We start from the raw sequence: 13,645 nt of genomic DNA, 5'->3' as shown, positions 1-13,645 counted from the left end.
TTTTTTTAATTTATTTTTTATTTATTTATTTATTTTGTGGAACCGGGGATTGAACTTAGGCCCTTGCACTTGCTAGGCAAGCGCTTATTCTACTGAGCCATCTCCCCAGCCCCCTACCGTTTTCCTTTAAAGACCACACTTTTTCCTCAGCTTGCTGCATCTTCAATTTTTATGCTGTTGAAAGAATATCTTCTTTATTACATCTTCTGTCTGCAGTAGGGTAGTTGATTCCTAAATACTGGCCTCGTGTCATCAAGCAGTCTTACCAGACTGTCTTACTGGTTTAAATGATTTACTGCACCGTCTTCTGGACTTGCTAGCTGTACTGTCATGAGAATGGTGACTATCCTGCTGCTGAGCTCGGGTGCAGGGGAAGGAACGTCACAGGGGTCACCCTTGTTTCCCATCTCAGAGATAGGGAGGACCTTCTGCGTTTCCCCAGCTGCTTTATCTGATTAAAGAAGTTGCTTTTATCCCTTGTTCTATTTTTGTTTTTAATGTTTATTTCTCCCCAGTACTGGAGATGGAACCCCCAGGCCTTCACACTGAGCTGCATCCCCAGCCCTTTTTGTTTTTTGGATGGGCTTTCTAAGTGGGAATTGAGGGGCTGGAGAGATGGCTCAGTGGTCTAAAGCACCTACTTGAAACAAGCTTGGCTAAAGCACAGGGACCGCGGTTCGATCCCCAGCACCACATGCCAGCCAGACCCGCCCCCTGGTGGGCTGAGCTGGCCACACACACACACAATAAATAAATGTAATAAATAAAAATAAATAAATATTTAAAAAAAAAAAAAAGTGGGAATTGAACCTGCAGCCCTCTTGCCTTCATCTCCCAGAGTTCTGGAGTTACAAACATGCGCTACTTCACTCAGCCCATTCCTTCAGTTCCTTGTTGACTAATGGCTTGGACCCAGAACTTTCCAAATGATAATGTGTTCAAACACTCTACCACTGAGCTACATCGCCAGCTGGTTTTGGCTTGTTTGTTTGGTGCTTGGTTCTGGTTTTGGTTTGGTTTGCTTTGATTTTTGAGACTGGGTCACTGGCCTTCGCCTTGAATTCCTGGCCTCAGGTGACCTTCCTTCCTGCCTCAGCTTTCCAAGTAGCAGGGACTGCAGGTGTGCACCCGTGCAGCAAGAAAAGCATTATAAATTTAGGATTACCCTCCAAAGGTGTATGTACTACTTTGTGTTCCAAAATTTTGATAAATAGCATTTTCATTAAGCATTTAAATTCAGAATATTTTCTAATGTAGGATAGACTTTCTGCTGAGGTCCGTTGCTTATTCAGAAGTTTTTTTCCCACCAGGGTGTGGTAACACATGCCTATAATCTCATTACTCAGCAAGAGGATTGCTGTGGCCAGCCTGGACTGCAGAGTGAGATCCTATCACCAAAAAAAAAAAAAAAAAAAAAAATTGCATTTCAGGGCTAGCAAGATAGCTCAGCAGACCAAGCACCTCCTTAAGCAAGTGCAGGGACCAGGGTTCGATCCCCAGCACCACATGCCACACCAGCCCCACCCCCGGGCGCACTGAGCTGGCCACCGAGACTGGGAGTAGTGGTGCATGCCTGTAATCCCAGTGCTGGGGAGGCTGAAAGCAGGAGGATCACTACAAATCTGAGCTGCATAGTGAAACCCTGTACCAAACACATTAAAAAAAAAAAAAATTGTATTTCAGGTTTATATTTTATATTCTAGATTAAACACAATGTAGTCTGAGAACCTAGGATCTGTGTCCTATGAAGTACTCACAAACAAATATCAGACAGTTTTGTAGTCAGCCTTTTATGCTTAATAGTACTGTTCCTTTGGAATTTGTTTTTAATTGTCGAGTTGGCTACAGACCCCGAATGGAAATGTATTTGCCTAAAATTCACAATGACTGACCTGACTCTTCTGCTCCGCTGGCATAACGTGGCATACAGAAGTCCCCATGGGAAGAGGCCCTGCTTCTTCCTCTGGCCTGAAGTAGCTCTATCTTCAGCACCGTGTGTTCCTGGCCCCGTCTCACTTGGCTAAGGGATTGGAGCCAGGACTGTCACATTTTATAGGTTTGTGAGTAAAACCCATTTGTAATGAGAAAACTGAGTCACAAGCAGCCACTTCTTGGTTTGTGTGCAGGCTCGAGGGCTAAAGAAGCAGGTGGTGGACAACTTCATCACCCAGAACAAGTACTTGCTGGCGGCCAGGCTCACCAGCCAGAAGCTGTTCCACGAGCTCTGCCCGGTGAAGCGGTCTCACCGCCAGAGGAAGTAAGGACTCGAGAGTCGCCTCTGCTTGTCATTGTGTAGGAGGGCCTGAAGCCTCGGACCACAGCGCCATCGAACATCTCCACGGGGACCAAAACTGGTCCTGACGTACTGACTGATGCGGGAGTTGGGGGAGGGGCATTTTTCCTGCATCTCTAAGGACCAGCCTGGCTGTGAGGTCAGAGATCCCTAAGCCATGACACTGAGTGGGGACCTGAGAGATGAAGAAAGAGACTTTCACTGGTGTCAGGGAGCCCAGGTCACTAGAGTGACACTGGAGTGGGAGAGAGGTGCAGTCCCTACCAGAGGATTTTCATGGCTTCGAGACCAGCCTGGGCTACATAGTGAGCTTGAGCCCAGCCTAAACTACATAGTGAAACTCTGTCTCAAAAAAAAGTTTTTTTTTAAATCCTAGACAGTAAGGATTTTTGTTGGGCCAGGGAGGTAGCTCAGCGGCATAAGCACCTGCCTGGCAAGCATAAGGTCCTGAGTTCAATCCCTGGTACCTTAAAAAAAAAAAAAGGATTTTGTTCACACAAATACTATACCTTGAAAGATATTCCGAATCCACTGCGTTTCTCACTTTTTCACTACCATCCCCCTAGAGCAGGCCACTGTTGTGTCCATGGCGGCTTTCCACTGGCCTCTCTGCACTCCCTCTGCACGCCTGCCGTCTGGGCAGCGTCCTGGCACCAGCCAAGGGTCTTCACTGTCCAGGCTGGGTCAAGCCACTCTCGGTCCCAAGCCTTCACGCTTGTGGCTCCCGGTGCCTGGGGTGCTCGGACCCCATTTCCTCTTCTGACGCAACTCACTCAGGTCTCTGCTCCTGTGCCGCCCTCCCAGGTGACATTTCCCTAACCAGTGACTTCCACCCCACGCTGGCCTTTTCCCACCTTCTTTTGTTCCTAGAACCCGTTATCAACCTGTTACTCTGCAGCTTCTTTATTTCTTGTCTGTCTTCCCCTCGAGAGAACATAAGCTGCGTGAGGTCGAAAATGTCGCCTTTCTTCCCCACGTTCAGTTAGTGCTCAGGAATGGGCCTAGACAAGAGAATGAGCAGTTTGGCTGCCCTGGGACCGTGCAGAGGACACCACTTCAAAGCGGGCCTGGTGGGCTCCTGCCTGAGATCCATCCAGCTAGTCCTCCCAGGCAGAACTAGGACAGAGAGCCACTAAGCGCCCTTCTGCAGCAGGGATTCTGTGACCGACCAGCTCCCAGAGGTCATGGAGGAGTTTGTTTGAGGAAAACATCACCAGTCTAGAGAGGGCAGGTCATTAATGAGTGACTTGGAAGTCTGTCCGCGGAGACGGCAGCCTTTGTCACGCAGATGTACACAGCCCTGTAAGACAGTGGCGCCCTCCTGTCATCTTTGCTGGCTGAAGCAAACCGGTTCTAGTCCTGGCTGGGCTGTTACAGAATCTCCTCTCTTGGTCTTCTGCAGGTACTGTGTGGTCTTACTGACTCCCGAGGCCACCAAGCTGAACAAACCCTTTGAGGCCTTCCTCTCCTTTGCCCTGGCCAACACACAGGACACGGTGAGGTTCGTGCACGTCTACAGCGGCCGGCAGCAGGAGTTCTCCAGCACCCTGCTGCCACACAGTGAGGCGTTTCAAGGGAAATCAGCGGTGAGCTCCGGGTTCTTTCCCAACCCTTCTTGGGGCCAGGGATGCACTTGCTTAGCATAGTGAGGCCTTAGGTTCCCTCCCCAGAACAGGAAAGATAATAAAGCTCAGCTTCGATTTTGTCATCATCTTAGTAATCATGGAGAACCTCTCCAAAAGCCAAAGCTTTGTTACAATTTTAAGTCACAGGTTATAGAATGCAGTCTTTTTTTTTTTTAAAAAGTCACCATAAAATCAGTTCCTTTTGAGCTAGGCATGGTGGCACACACCTGTAATCCCAGTACACAGGAGGCTAAGGCAGGAGGATCTCTTCATGTCTGAGGCCAGCCTAGGCGATATAGTGAGTTGAAGGCCAGGCTACACTATATTGCAAGATCCTTTCTCAAAAAAAAGAAAAAAAAAAAAAATCTTTTTGGAGGACTGAGCTAAGAGGATTGCTTGCACCTAGGAGTCAGGGCCAACTTGGGCATCATAATGAGTCCCTGTCTCATTCATGAATGGATGAATACATGCATGCGTGCCAGGGACAGTGGTACGTACTTTAAACCCAGTAACTCCTAGGGCCGAAGCAGAAGAATGCCAAGTTCAAGGCAAGCCCAGAGAGACCCTGTCTCAAAATGAAAATTAAAAACATTGGGGATAAAAAAAAAAAGGGGCTGGGGAGATGGCTCAGTGGAATAAGTGCTTCCCTGGCAAGCACAAGGGCCTGAGTTCAATCCCCAGTTCCAAAAAAAAAAAAAAAAAAAGAAAAACTCATATGAGGCTCTGGATTCCATCTCCAGTACTGCAAAATAATAATTCCTTTTGCCAAAAATAATAGTAATTCCATTTCTCAGGAGGATTTCAGTGCCTTGCTAGTATTTTACTTTTTTTTTTTTTCTTTTTTGGAACTGGGGATTGAACTCAGGCCCTTGTGCTTGCCAGGGAAGTGCTTGTTCATCTGAGCCATCTCCTTGGCCCCTTGCTAGTATTTTAGACCTTTCCCCTGTTTGTCTTGGAGCTTGTTACTGACTTCACGAGACCCTTCCGTCCAGCCTCCTGGGTTGGACAACTGCTAATGGCTTTCTCCCCTGCCCCCAGGTGTCGATCTTAGAAAGGCGCAACACAGCAGGAAGAGTGGTGTACAGAACCCTGGAGGACCCCTGGACCGGCAGCGAAAGCGACAAGTTCATCCTTCTGGGCTTCCTCGACCAGCTGCGGAAGGACCCAGGCCTCCTGGCATCCGAAGCTGTGCTGCCCGACCTGACAGATGAACTTGCCCCTGTGAGCATTGCCCGGGAGGCCGGGCCGCTGGGGACAGAGGTTCACAGCCACTCTGTGTCTGGGCAGAGGACCCTCGCTCCAGGCCCAGCCACGACCCCCACATGTCTGTCTCCCTAGGTCTTCCTCCTCCGATGGCTCTACTCTGCTTCCGACTACCTCTCTGACTGCTGGGAAACCATGTTTCACAGTAACTGGTAGGAACCGGCTGGGAATGTGGGGTCTTTCTCTGTGAATACCAGTGTCACCATGTGTCTTGGGAAAAAATGCTCTTCCCCTTATGCATGCCGCGGAGACCCTGCCAACAGCTGCTCCCCTCTTCCTCCTTTCAGTAACCCGCATTCTATTTGCCCACTCCCCCTTCCCGCTGGGTGGGAAAGGATCGCCTGGCCATGTCCTCCCCAGTTTGTCAGGGCCCCTGGTGCCAGGCCCGGGGCCCGCACACAGGAAGGCCCGCGAGCAGGTGCCCATAGGAGTCAGTGAATCAGTCAGGGACCGTTTTCCCCTCACATTCATGCTGTGACCAGCAGCCAGCACGGCACCCAGAATCTGGCAGGCCCTTGACAGGTACTAGTGGCTGAGCAAAGTCTTAGAACAGCCAGCCTGGAAGACATCCTGAAAGGATGATTTTCCCCTTCTGAACCTCATCTGGATTATTCTGCCGCCCAAATAATAATAATAATAATAAAATTGAGGTCATTCCGCAGACCGTTCAGTCGCTGATACCTCAGCGTCAGAAAATTCTCTTGTGTTTACAGCTAAAGGTCTTTGTTAGCCTTGTTATCATCACTCTTCTGCAGAATTTACTCAGCACAGCCTCTTACATCCCGAAGTACAAAACCAGCCTTTCAGAATAAGCTACCTGCAAAGTAGGGCACCAAGTACACAAGCCTGCCTCGCCCGCCACCCCCAGAGCAGGACTCACTGGGTGTGTTTCTCCTTGCGTGAGAGAGAAACCCGCAGGAGCTGACGCAGCTGTGTGCTTGGTTCCAGGCGGGAAATGATGCCCCTGCTGTCCCTGATCTTCTCCGCCCTCTTCATCCTCTTCGGTACCGTCATCGTCCAGGCATTCAGGTGGGTGCCAGGGCTACTCACAGTGCGCCCTCAGTCATCACAGCCATTTATTTATGCTCTGTCTGGAGGTTGGGCACAGTGGCACACACCTATAGTCCAGCTGCTTAGGAGGCTGAAGCAGAAGGGTTTCCTGAGTCAGGGAGTTCAAAGGCAGCCTGGGAGATGACCCTGTCTCAGAACCAGTCTTTCTTGTGAGGGTAAATGGTCTTTTTTTCATTCTTTAGTGACTCCAACGATGAGCGAGAGTCACACCCTCCAGATAAAGAGGAGGTTCCTGAGAAGGCTGGGAAGACTGAACCGAGCTTCACCAAAGAAAGCAGCAGGTTTCTCTGACCCACTCCATGCTCACCTGCCCTCTGCCCGGGGCCTGAGTGCATCTGCCAGGGTGGTGTGGGAGGCATGGCCAGTAGAGGGCGGAGAGGCTCCACCTCCCTTCCCTGAGCACAGGTTAAGCATCCCTGATCTGGAATCTAAAACGGCGCACCAAGATAACCTTAAGTAGAAAGACCCATGCCTGACCCCATGGACAAAGCGCAGGTACACTAAAAATACTCTGTGAAAGATCTTCAGGCTAGCCCAGCATGGTGCACACGCCTGTGATCTAGCACACAGCAGGCTGAAGCAGGAGGATCGGCAGAGCTCAAGGCCACCCTGAACTGCATAGGGAGCCCTGACCCCAGAAAAGGGAAAACCTTCACGCCACGTCATAGATGCACGTGAACCATAAGCGAGCTGCGTGCATAGGCTTGGATTCCATTCCTGAAGGAATCTCGTCGTGTATGGGAAACACAGTAAACCTTTGGTTTGCAAGCATAATTTGCTCCAGAACTATGCTTATAAGCAAATCACTTTTGTATCAAAGTGTATTTCTCCATAATAAATAATGGAGACTCAGATGATTTGCTCAACAACCCAAAACTACTCATGTAAAAATGATTATGGCTGATTGCAGCACATGCCTGTAATTCCAGCACTCAAGAGGCTGAAGCAAGAAAATCACTGTGAATTCAAGGTCAGCCTAGAGCACATAAGTGAGTTCAAGACCTTGTCTGAGGAAAACTATTATAATACTGTAATATAATACAAAATAATAAAACAAAATATAAAGAAAACAGGGCAGGAGAGATAGCTCAGTGGCCTAAGTGCATGCCTGGAAAATACAAGGTCCTGAGTTCAATCCCCAGTGTCAAAAAAAAAAAATTGACCTGCACTTACCTTTGAAAACCTTCATGTGCAGAGATGAGAGAGGACGATTTCACTGTTGCTACCGGGGTGGCTGCTACCTGTTGCCTCAGTGGAATCTTTCTTTTCATGAGTTTTCATAAGGAGCTGGGCGATGACACTTTTGCCTTCTTTTGAGGATTTCACAGAAACGTGACAGTGCGTTGTCCTTACATAGACCCATCACCTACACTGCTATCACCTTACTCAGGTGGTGCTTTTCTACACCTCCCTAATCTCATTTGAAGTGAGGGGTTCCTCCACTTTTTTCTCCTCCTCCCACCATCCTGCAGAGAGAGGGAGAGACAGCAAAGAGCACCTGGCTCAGTTGTGATCATGTGAGGTCTGTCATGTACTACTCATACCGCAACACATCGCCCGTTTATCAAGTTAAAATTGACCCGTCTCGCGGAACACTTGTGAAAACAAGTCAGTTGGGCTGGTGAGATGGCTCAGTGGTCTAAAGCACCTACTTAGAACAAGCTTAGCAAAGCACAGGGACCGCGGTTCAATCCCCCAGCACCACATGCCAGCCCGCCCCATCCCCTGGTGGGCTGAGCTGGCCACACACACACACACACACACAAATAAATAAATAAAATTTTTTTTAAAAAAAGTCAGTTGCAACCCAAGGTTTTACTGTATTCCAAAATGTAGGAGAAGGGGCCAGTGAGATAGCTCAGCAGTCTAAAGCGCCTGCCTAGGCAAGCTTAGGCAGGCACAGGGGACCGAAGTTCGATTCCCCAGCACCACCCTCAGGGTGGTTTGAGCTGGCCAAAAAAAGGAAAACAAAAGGTAGGAGAACATTCTGCTATCTATAACATTCCTAGGGCTGGGGAGATAGCTCAGTAGAATAAGTGCTTGCCTGGCAAGTGCAGGGTCCTGAGTTCAATCCCCGGTACTGTAAAAAAAAAAAAAAAAACACTCCTAGTCACAGATAATAAGCATGCAACCTGGACAGGGAGAGGTCGCTGCTGACTGGTGTCCACCAGAACCCTGTAGGTGTTCAGATAGATAGTCTTTTCACCTGTGGCTCCGGTTCCTCTGTCTCAGACGTAGTAATGCAGCCAAGAAGCGCCTCAGAGACAAGTGGGAGACCAATCTCTGCAGAAACACAGTGGCACTTCGCTGCCTCGTAAGTGTGCCTGTGACTGATGAGTCAGGGTCTCAGAGACAGACCAGAATGGAATGGTCCTTGACGTCTTCATTCTGTCCTAAGGCAGCTGCCACAGCAGCTGAAAAACAGAGAGACAGGGCTGTTGTAGGCTGGCATTACGTGCAAGTCAGGGTACGTGCAAGTCAGGGTGGTTCCATCCCGCCCAAGCGAGTCAATAGTAAACATCCTCCCAGTTGGTTAGAGCCCAGGATTTGCTCCTCTAGTGCCTCTTTCAAGTAGTGGCTGTTCCCGTCTCCTGACAATATCTTAAGTCTTCTGTGTTTCTCGACAGCAAGGTTCCTAAGAAAGGCTTTGTGGAGGTCACCGAGCTCACGGATGTGACATACACCAGCAACTTGGTGCGCTTGAGGCCGGGCCACATGAATGTGGTCCTCATCCTGTCCAACTCCACCAGGTCCGCCCTGCTGCAGAAGTTTGCTTTTGAGGTCTACACGTTCACTGGGTAAGTGTACATGTGTGTGCGTGTGCATGTGTGTGCAAGAAAGGAAGAGTGAAAAAAAGAAGGAAGGGTGAGGGAGAGAAAGTATACCATTTGAGGTCCTTTTGGATGAAAGACCTTGCGCCCTTTCCTCTGTGGCCCACGTGCTTTTGGTGTCCTGTTGGTGGACAGAAGAGCTTGACCCCAGTGGGACTCCCTGAACATTCTCAGGACACCGGCTGTTCCCAGCCCATGGGTGCTGTCTGGAAACCAGACCCAGGAGGCAGGCAAATGAGTAGAGTGACACAGCTGCCACCACGGCCATCTGGCTCCCCCCGAAATCCTTTATGTCTGTGTCCCGCCTCCAGCCTTTTGCTGTCACCTTGCGTCCCCTGCGGCCCATGTGTCGGCAGCACCCTGAGTCCCCCCTCGGTCCTTTGGCAGGAGCAGCTGCCTGCACTTCTCCTTCCTGAGCCTGGACAAGCACCGGGAGTGGCTGGAGTACCTCCTCGAGTTTGCCCAGGACGCAGCCCCGATCCCAAACCAGTACGACAAGCATTTCATGGAGCGGGACTACACTGGCTACGTGCTGGCGCTGAACGGCCACAAGAAGTACTTCTGCCTCTTCAAGCCCCAAAAAACAGTGGAAGAAGAGGAGGCCATGGGGTCCTGCGGTGATCTCGATGCCGCCCTGCACCTGGGTGAGGCTCGGGGGAAGCCATCCAGCGGCCCCGGGCCCAGGCCCCTCAAAGGCAAGCTGAGCAAGCTGTCCCTGTGGATGGAGCGCTTGCTGGAAGGGTCCTTACAGCGGTTCTACATCCCGTCGTGGCCCGAGCTGGACTGAGGGCTCCCAAGGAGCTGTGGACTCTTCAGGTTTTTAACCAGTCCCCAGAACAGGTATTTTCAGGACTCACCTCTCAACAATGCACAGAGCATAGATTTTAGATCACTCCTCCACCACAGTGGCAGGAAGACTCTCCGCTGTCCTGGGAGGGAACTACACCACAGGCTTGATGTCCCTAGATCAAGTTTTTTTCCCCCTCTGGGTTTTTTCTTCTGTTTTTTGTCCTCACTTGAATGCCCGCTATTTAAATAGACCACTCATTCCCTCTCCTCTGTTACCTCTCTCACGTGCTCACACCTCCCTCCCGCCCTGTCCCTTGCGCTGGAGAAGCACAGGGTTCACCCTGAGTGGTGCAGGACAGAACCCGGGCCTGACGCCTGCAGCCCCTCAGCCATTCCCGTCGCCCACCCTGGCGCTGCTGCTCCTGCTAGAGCCCAGAGGGGCCTTGCTCCAAGCAGTCTTTCCTGAAGTCGTTCTGGGAGCAAGCGTCAAGAAGTGTATTTGGGGGTATCCCCGCGACAGTTTGCCAGCGACAGTTTTGAAAGGATGGGAGAATGGGGGTTCTGCAGGAATTCGGTTTCCCCATCAAGCACAGGGAAGGGAAACCTGAGCCGTGTATCCCTGGGAAGGGTCCGCCCAGCAGGGAGCACCTTCAACAAGCCGTTGACCTGTGTTTTCAGATGCCTTTCTGCCTCTGTCCGGGTTAGGGTAAGGATATTAGGAGCCATACTTGTAACCTTGTTCTCTGAACGCATATAAGCTGCTCTGAAGCCAGTTGAGGTTAAACTGAAGACCAGTTATACCCGCCTGCCGGGGGTCGGTGGGGGAACCTCTTCTGTGGTCTCTAAGTCAAATACCAGACGCATCTTTGCCTCAAGGAACCTGAACTTCCTCAGCAGTCATATTTTGAACATTGTTGCTCCAAAAGAACCTCATCTTCAAGTCATCTCTTGTGACAAGTGAGCCGCGACTTGTCTTAGAACCCCATTTTGCAGTGGCTTCCTTTCCACTTCTGGCCTGAATTCCTGTGTCCTGGTTTCATCGCTGCTCCCTTCCCGTCACGCCCACAGCTCCCCAGAGTCAGGATCCCGGCAGTCACGGGGCCAGGGTCACGGTCACACCCGTCACCAGGGCTTTGTAAGCCTTGGGCCCGAGCCGGGTCATGCCGGCCTGAAGCAGGCATTCTCTGTTTTTAAGGCCAAACCACCAGTGAAGTTGGGACAGCTTCTAAGAGTGGTCTGCCCTGCTGTCAAAACAAATGCCCTTCTATACAATGAAGGGTGAAAATCAGGGATAGGACACGTACGGAGTGCGTATTTCACTAATCACAATTGCTTTTAACTAAGCCACTTGGATCCTTATAATCTCAACACTGAGCTGCAGTGGTACCTAATGATTATGTGAGCCTGAGGGTTCCTGTGCTTTTCATGGCCTCTTCTAGCTTTATTTAAAAAATGAACTCACTGCCAGGCGTCTCTTCCACATGATCCTCTAGACATGGATACTGACTGTGGGTGCTTTATCTGTAGCCCCTGGCCCAGTTAGAATTCATTTCACTGGCTCCTTGATCCACTGGCCTCAAAAATATTTTCTAGGGAGCCAGGGATATGGCTCAGCAGCACAAGCACCTGCCCAAGGTCCTGAGTTTGATTCCCAGTACCAAAAAAAGATTTTCCCCCTAGGATTTTTTGGCTTGGGTTTTGGTTTTTAACAGCCAGATTGCTAATCAGAGGAGTGTTTTGGTCCCGTAGTGGGTTATTTTTAATTTGGGATAATAATGATATCCCTGGCTTTAATTTGTAAAAACCAAAAAACCCCAAATGTGCTCTTTTTTAAAAGTTTGTATCATTAAAAGCACCAACAGCCAGCTGGACCTTCTGCTTGCCATGGGGAGGAAAATGGAGATGAAATTGACAATATTCCTGGCAAATGTTTTCGTCCAAAAGTTCTCCTTCAGATCTGTCTTGGGGCTGGTACATACATACCCCAAGAAGATGCTAAGACACTTTTGTGTTCTGTTGAACTTCACCTCTGACCATGCAAGCCTTTCCTCCAGAACGTTGTTGCCATGATTTTGTTTTTGTGTCAAACACATGAGCCACTGTCCCGCTCGGCCAGTGCTGCCATTTCTCATATGGAATCCTATGGGACCTGGTTTTGGTTTTTGACAACCAAATTTTCAAATATCAACACTGATGTTCTAAGGGGCAAGTGTCCCCTTGACACTGATATGGGTTTGGTAGATGGGTGAAAATAGCCTCAAACCGGTGCTGGCCACAACTGCTGCTTGAGGGCTTAGGTACTGGTCAGTTCGTCCAACACGGGGGTTACCGGCCCAACTCGCAGCATTGCAGCGAGCAGGCCTGACCTCCTTCCAGAAAGTGCCCTGCGCTCCTGGCTGCTACTCAGTCATAGTCTGGTCATAATTTTCATAGAGGTCGATCTCCTCATTCACGCTCTTCATACCTGTAGCCTTTTATTTATTATCAGGCTAATCGAGTTGTAGCTGCCATCAGGACTTAAGTGTTTTCTTGAATTAAAAAGAAATGAGGCTGGTCATGGTGACACATGCTTGTCATCCCAGTCTCAGCAGGCTGAGGCAGAAGGGTGGCTACAAGTTCAAGGCCATCCCGGGCCCTGAGTTCCAGGCCAGCCTGAGCTTCATGTAGCAAGACTCTGTCTCTGAAGGAAAGGAAAGGAGTGGACCTGACTGTGCTTTAAATGACTTGCCTTGTTCGGAAGTAGGAATGGGAAGCCAGCAGTCAGCCATTTTCTTTCCAATCGAACTCCTTAAAAGCTAGGGTGTGAGCTGGAGTTGAGGCCCAGGGGCAGCACACTCGCCTTGCAAGTGTGAGGCCCTGGGTTTGATCTCCACCATCGGGAAAACCAAAAAAAAAAAAAAAAGATACAAAACCATCTTTGCACATGAGATTCAGTTCATGTCAAATATCTGACAGCCTCCCCAGAACACAAATGCAAGCTAGTAGCTGCTGAATCTGTTTCAGAAAGGTGATTATACTTGAGAAACTGATCAGAGAAGAAGGTGAATATTTTGCACTTTTGATACTCTTTGGAACAAATAATTTATTTGGCAAATTGTATCTTTTTATGTTTGGGGGTTTTTTGTTTTGGTTTTTTGTTTGTTTGTTTGTTTTCAGAGGTATTGTCTGCCTTTTTGTTTGGTTTTTTTGTCTTAGGGTTTTTGTATATTTTTGTTTTCTTGTATTGTGAACAGGCACTGAAACTGATATTTGTTTTAAGAATATTACAGACTGGAAACAAATAAACTATTTTAATGTGTGATGACTATGGGACAGTTCTTTTTTGTTGTTTTGGGTTTGTTGTTTTGGGTTTTTTTTTTTTTTTGCGGAACCAGGGATTGAACTCAGGACCTTGCACGTGCCAGGCAAGCGCTTATTCTACTGAGCTATCTCCCCAGCCCGTTTTTTGTTTTGCAGTACTAGGGATTGTGGGCCAGGGAGATGGCTTAGTAGAATAAGCGCTTCCTTGGCAAGCTCAAGGGCCTGAGTTCAATCCCTGGTTCCAAAAAAAAAAAAAAAAAAAAACTAGGGATTGAACTCGGGAGCTATCTCCCCAGCCCCAGAGACAGCTCTTGTATCACAAGATAAAGACTTGCTTACAGCTATATTTCCGACAAAATTGAATTTCCCTGTAACCCTAACGCATGCTCAATAGTCAGCGTAGTTGAACTGCATGTTTCAGGAACTGTTGTCATAGTGTCTTGGCTTTAAGATAGAAAATGTGCTAAGTACTA

The 13,645-nt window shown here is 49.1% G+C and overlaps 1 protein-coding gene across 3 annotated transcripts in view; it reads left to right on the top strand.

Annotated features, from left to right (window-relative positions):
- The window catches only part of Dnajc16 (DnaJ heat shock protein family (Hsp40) member C16), a 39,822-nt gene extending 27,344 nt beyond the window's left edge, over positions 1 to 12,478 (top strand). For 2 of the 3 annotated variants that reach the window (XM_023722564.1, XM_023722565.1), the window contains exons 8-15: positions 2,127 to 2,257; positions 3,696 to 3,879; positions 4,957 to 5,139; positions 5,257 to 5,333; positions 6,130 to 6,210; positions 6,435 to 6,533; positions 8,877 to 9,050; positions 9,471 to 12,478. In XM_023722564.1, the coding sequence (XP_023578332.1) occupies positions 2,127 to 2,257; positions 3,696 to 3,879; positions 4,957 to 5,139; positions 5,257 to 5,333; positions 6,130 to 6,210; positions 6,435 to 6,533; positions 8,877 to 9,050; positions 9,471 to 9,870 (1,329 nt within the window). In that variant the 3' untranslated portion in view covers positions 9,871 to 12,478. The remainder of the gene's footprint in view (positions 1 to 2,126; positions 2,258 to 3,695; positions 3,880 to 4,956; positions 5,140 to 5,256; positions 5,334 to 6,129; positions 6,211 to 6,434; positions 6,534 to 8,876; positions 9,051 to 9,470) is intronic. The other variant, XM_004637708.2, reaches the window with a different exon arrangement.
- The last annotated feature ends 1,167 nt before the right edge of the window (positions 12,479 to 13,645 follow it).

The sequence above is a fragment of the Octodon degus genome, unplaced genomic scaffold (genome assembly GCF_000260255.1).
Source record: "Octodon degus isolate 3935 unplaced genomic scaffold, OctDeg1.0 scaffold00092, whole genome shotgun sequence".
NCBI lineage: Eukaryota > Metazoa > Chordata > Mammalia > Rodentia > Octodontidae > Octodon > Octodon degus.
Note: the sequence above shows the minus strand (reverse complement) of the source record. Positions and strands in the feature narration are given on the sequence as shown.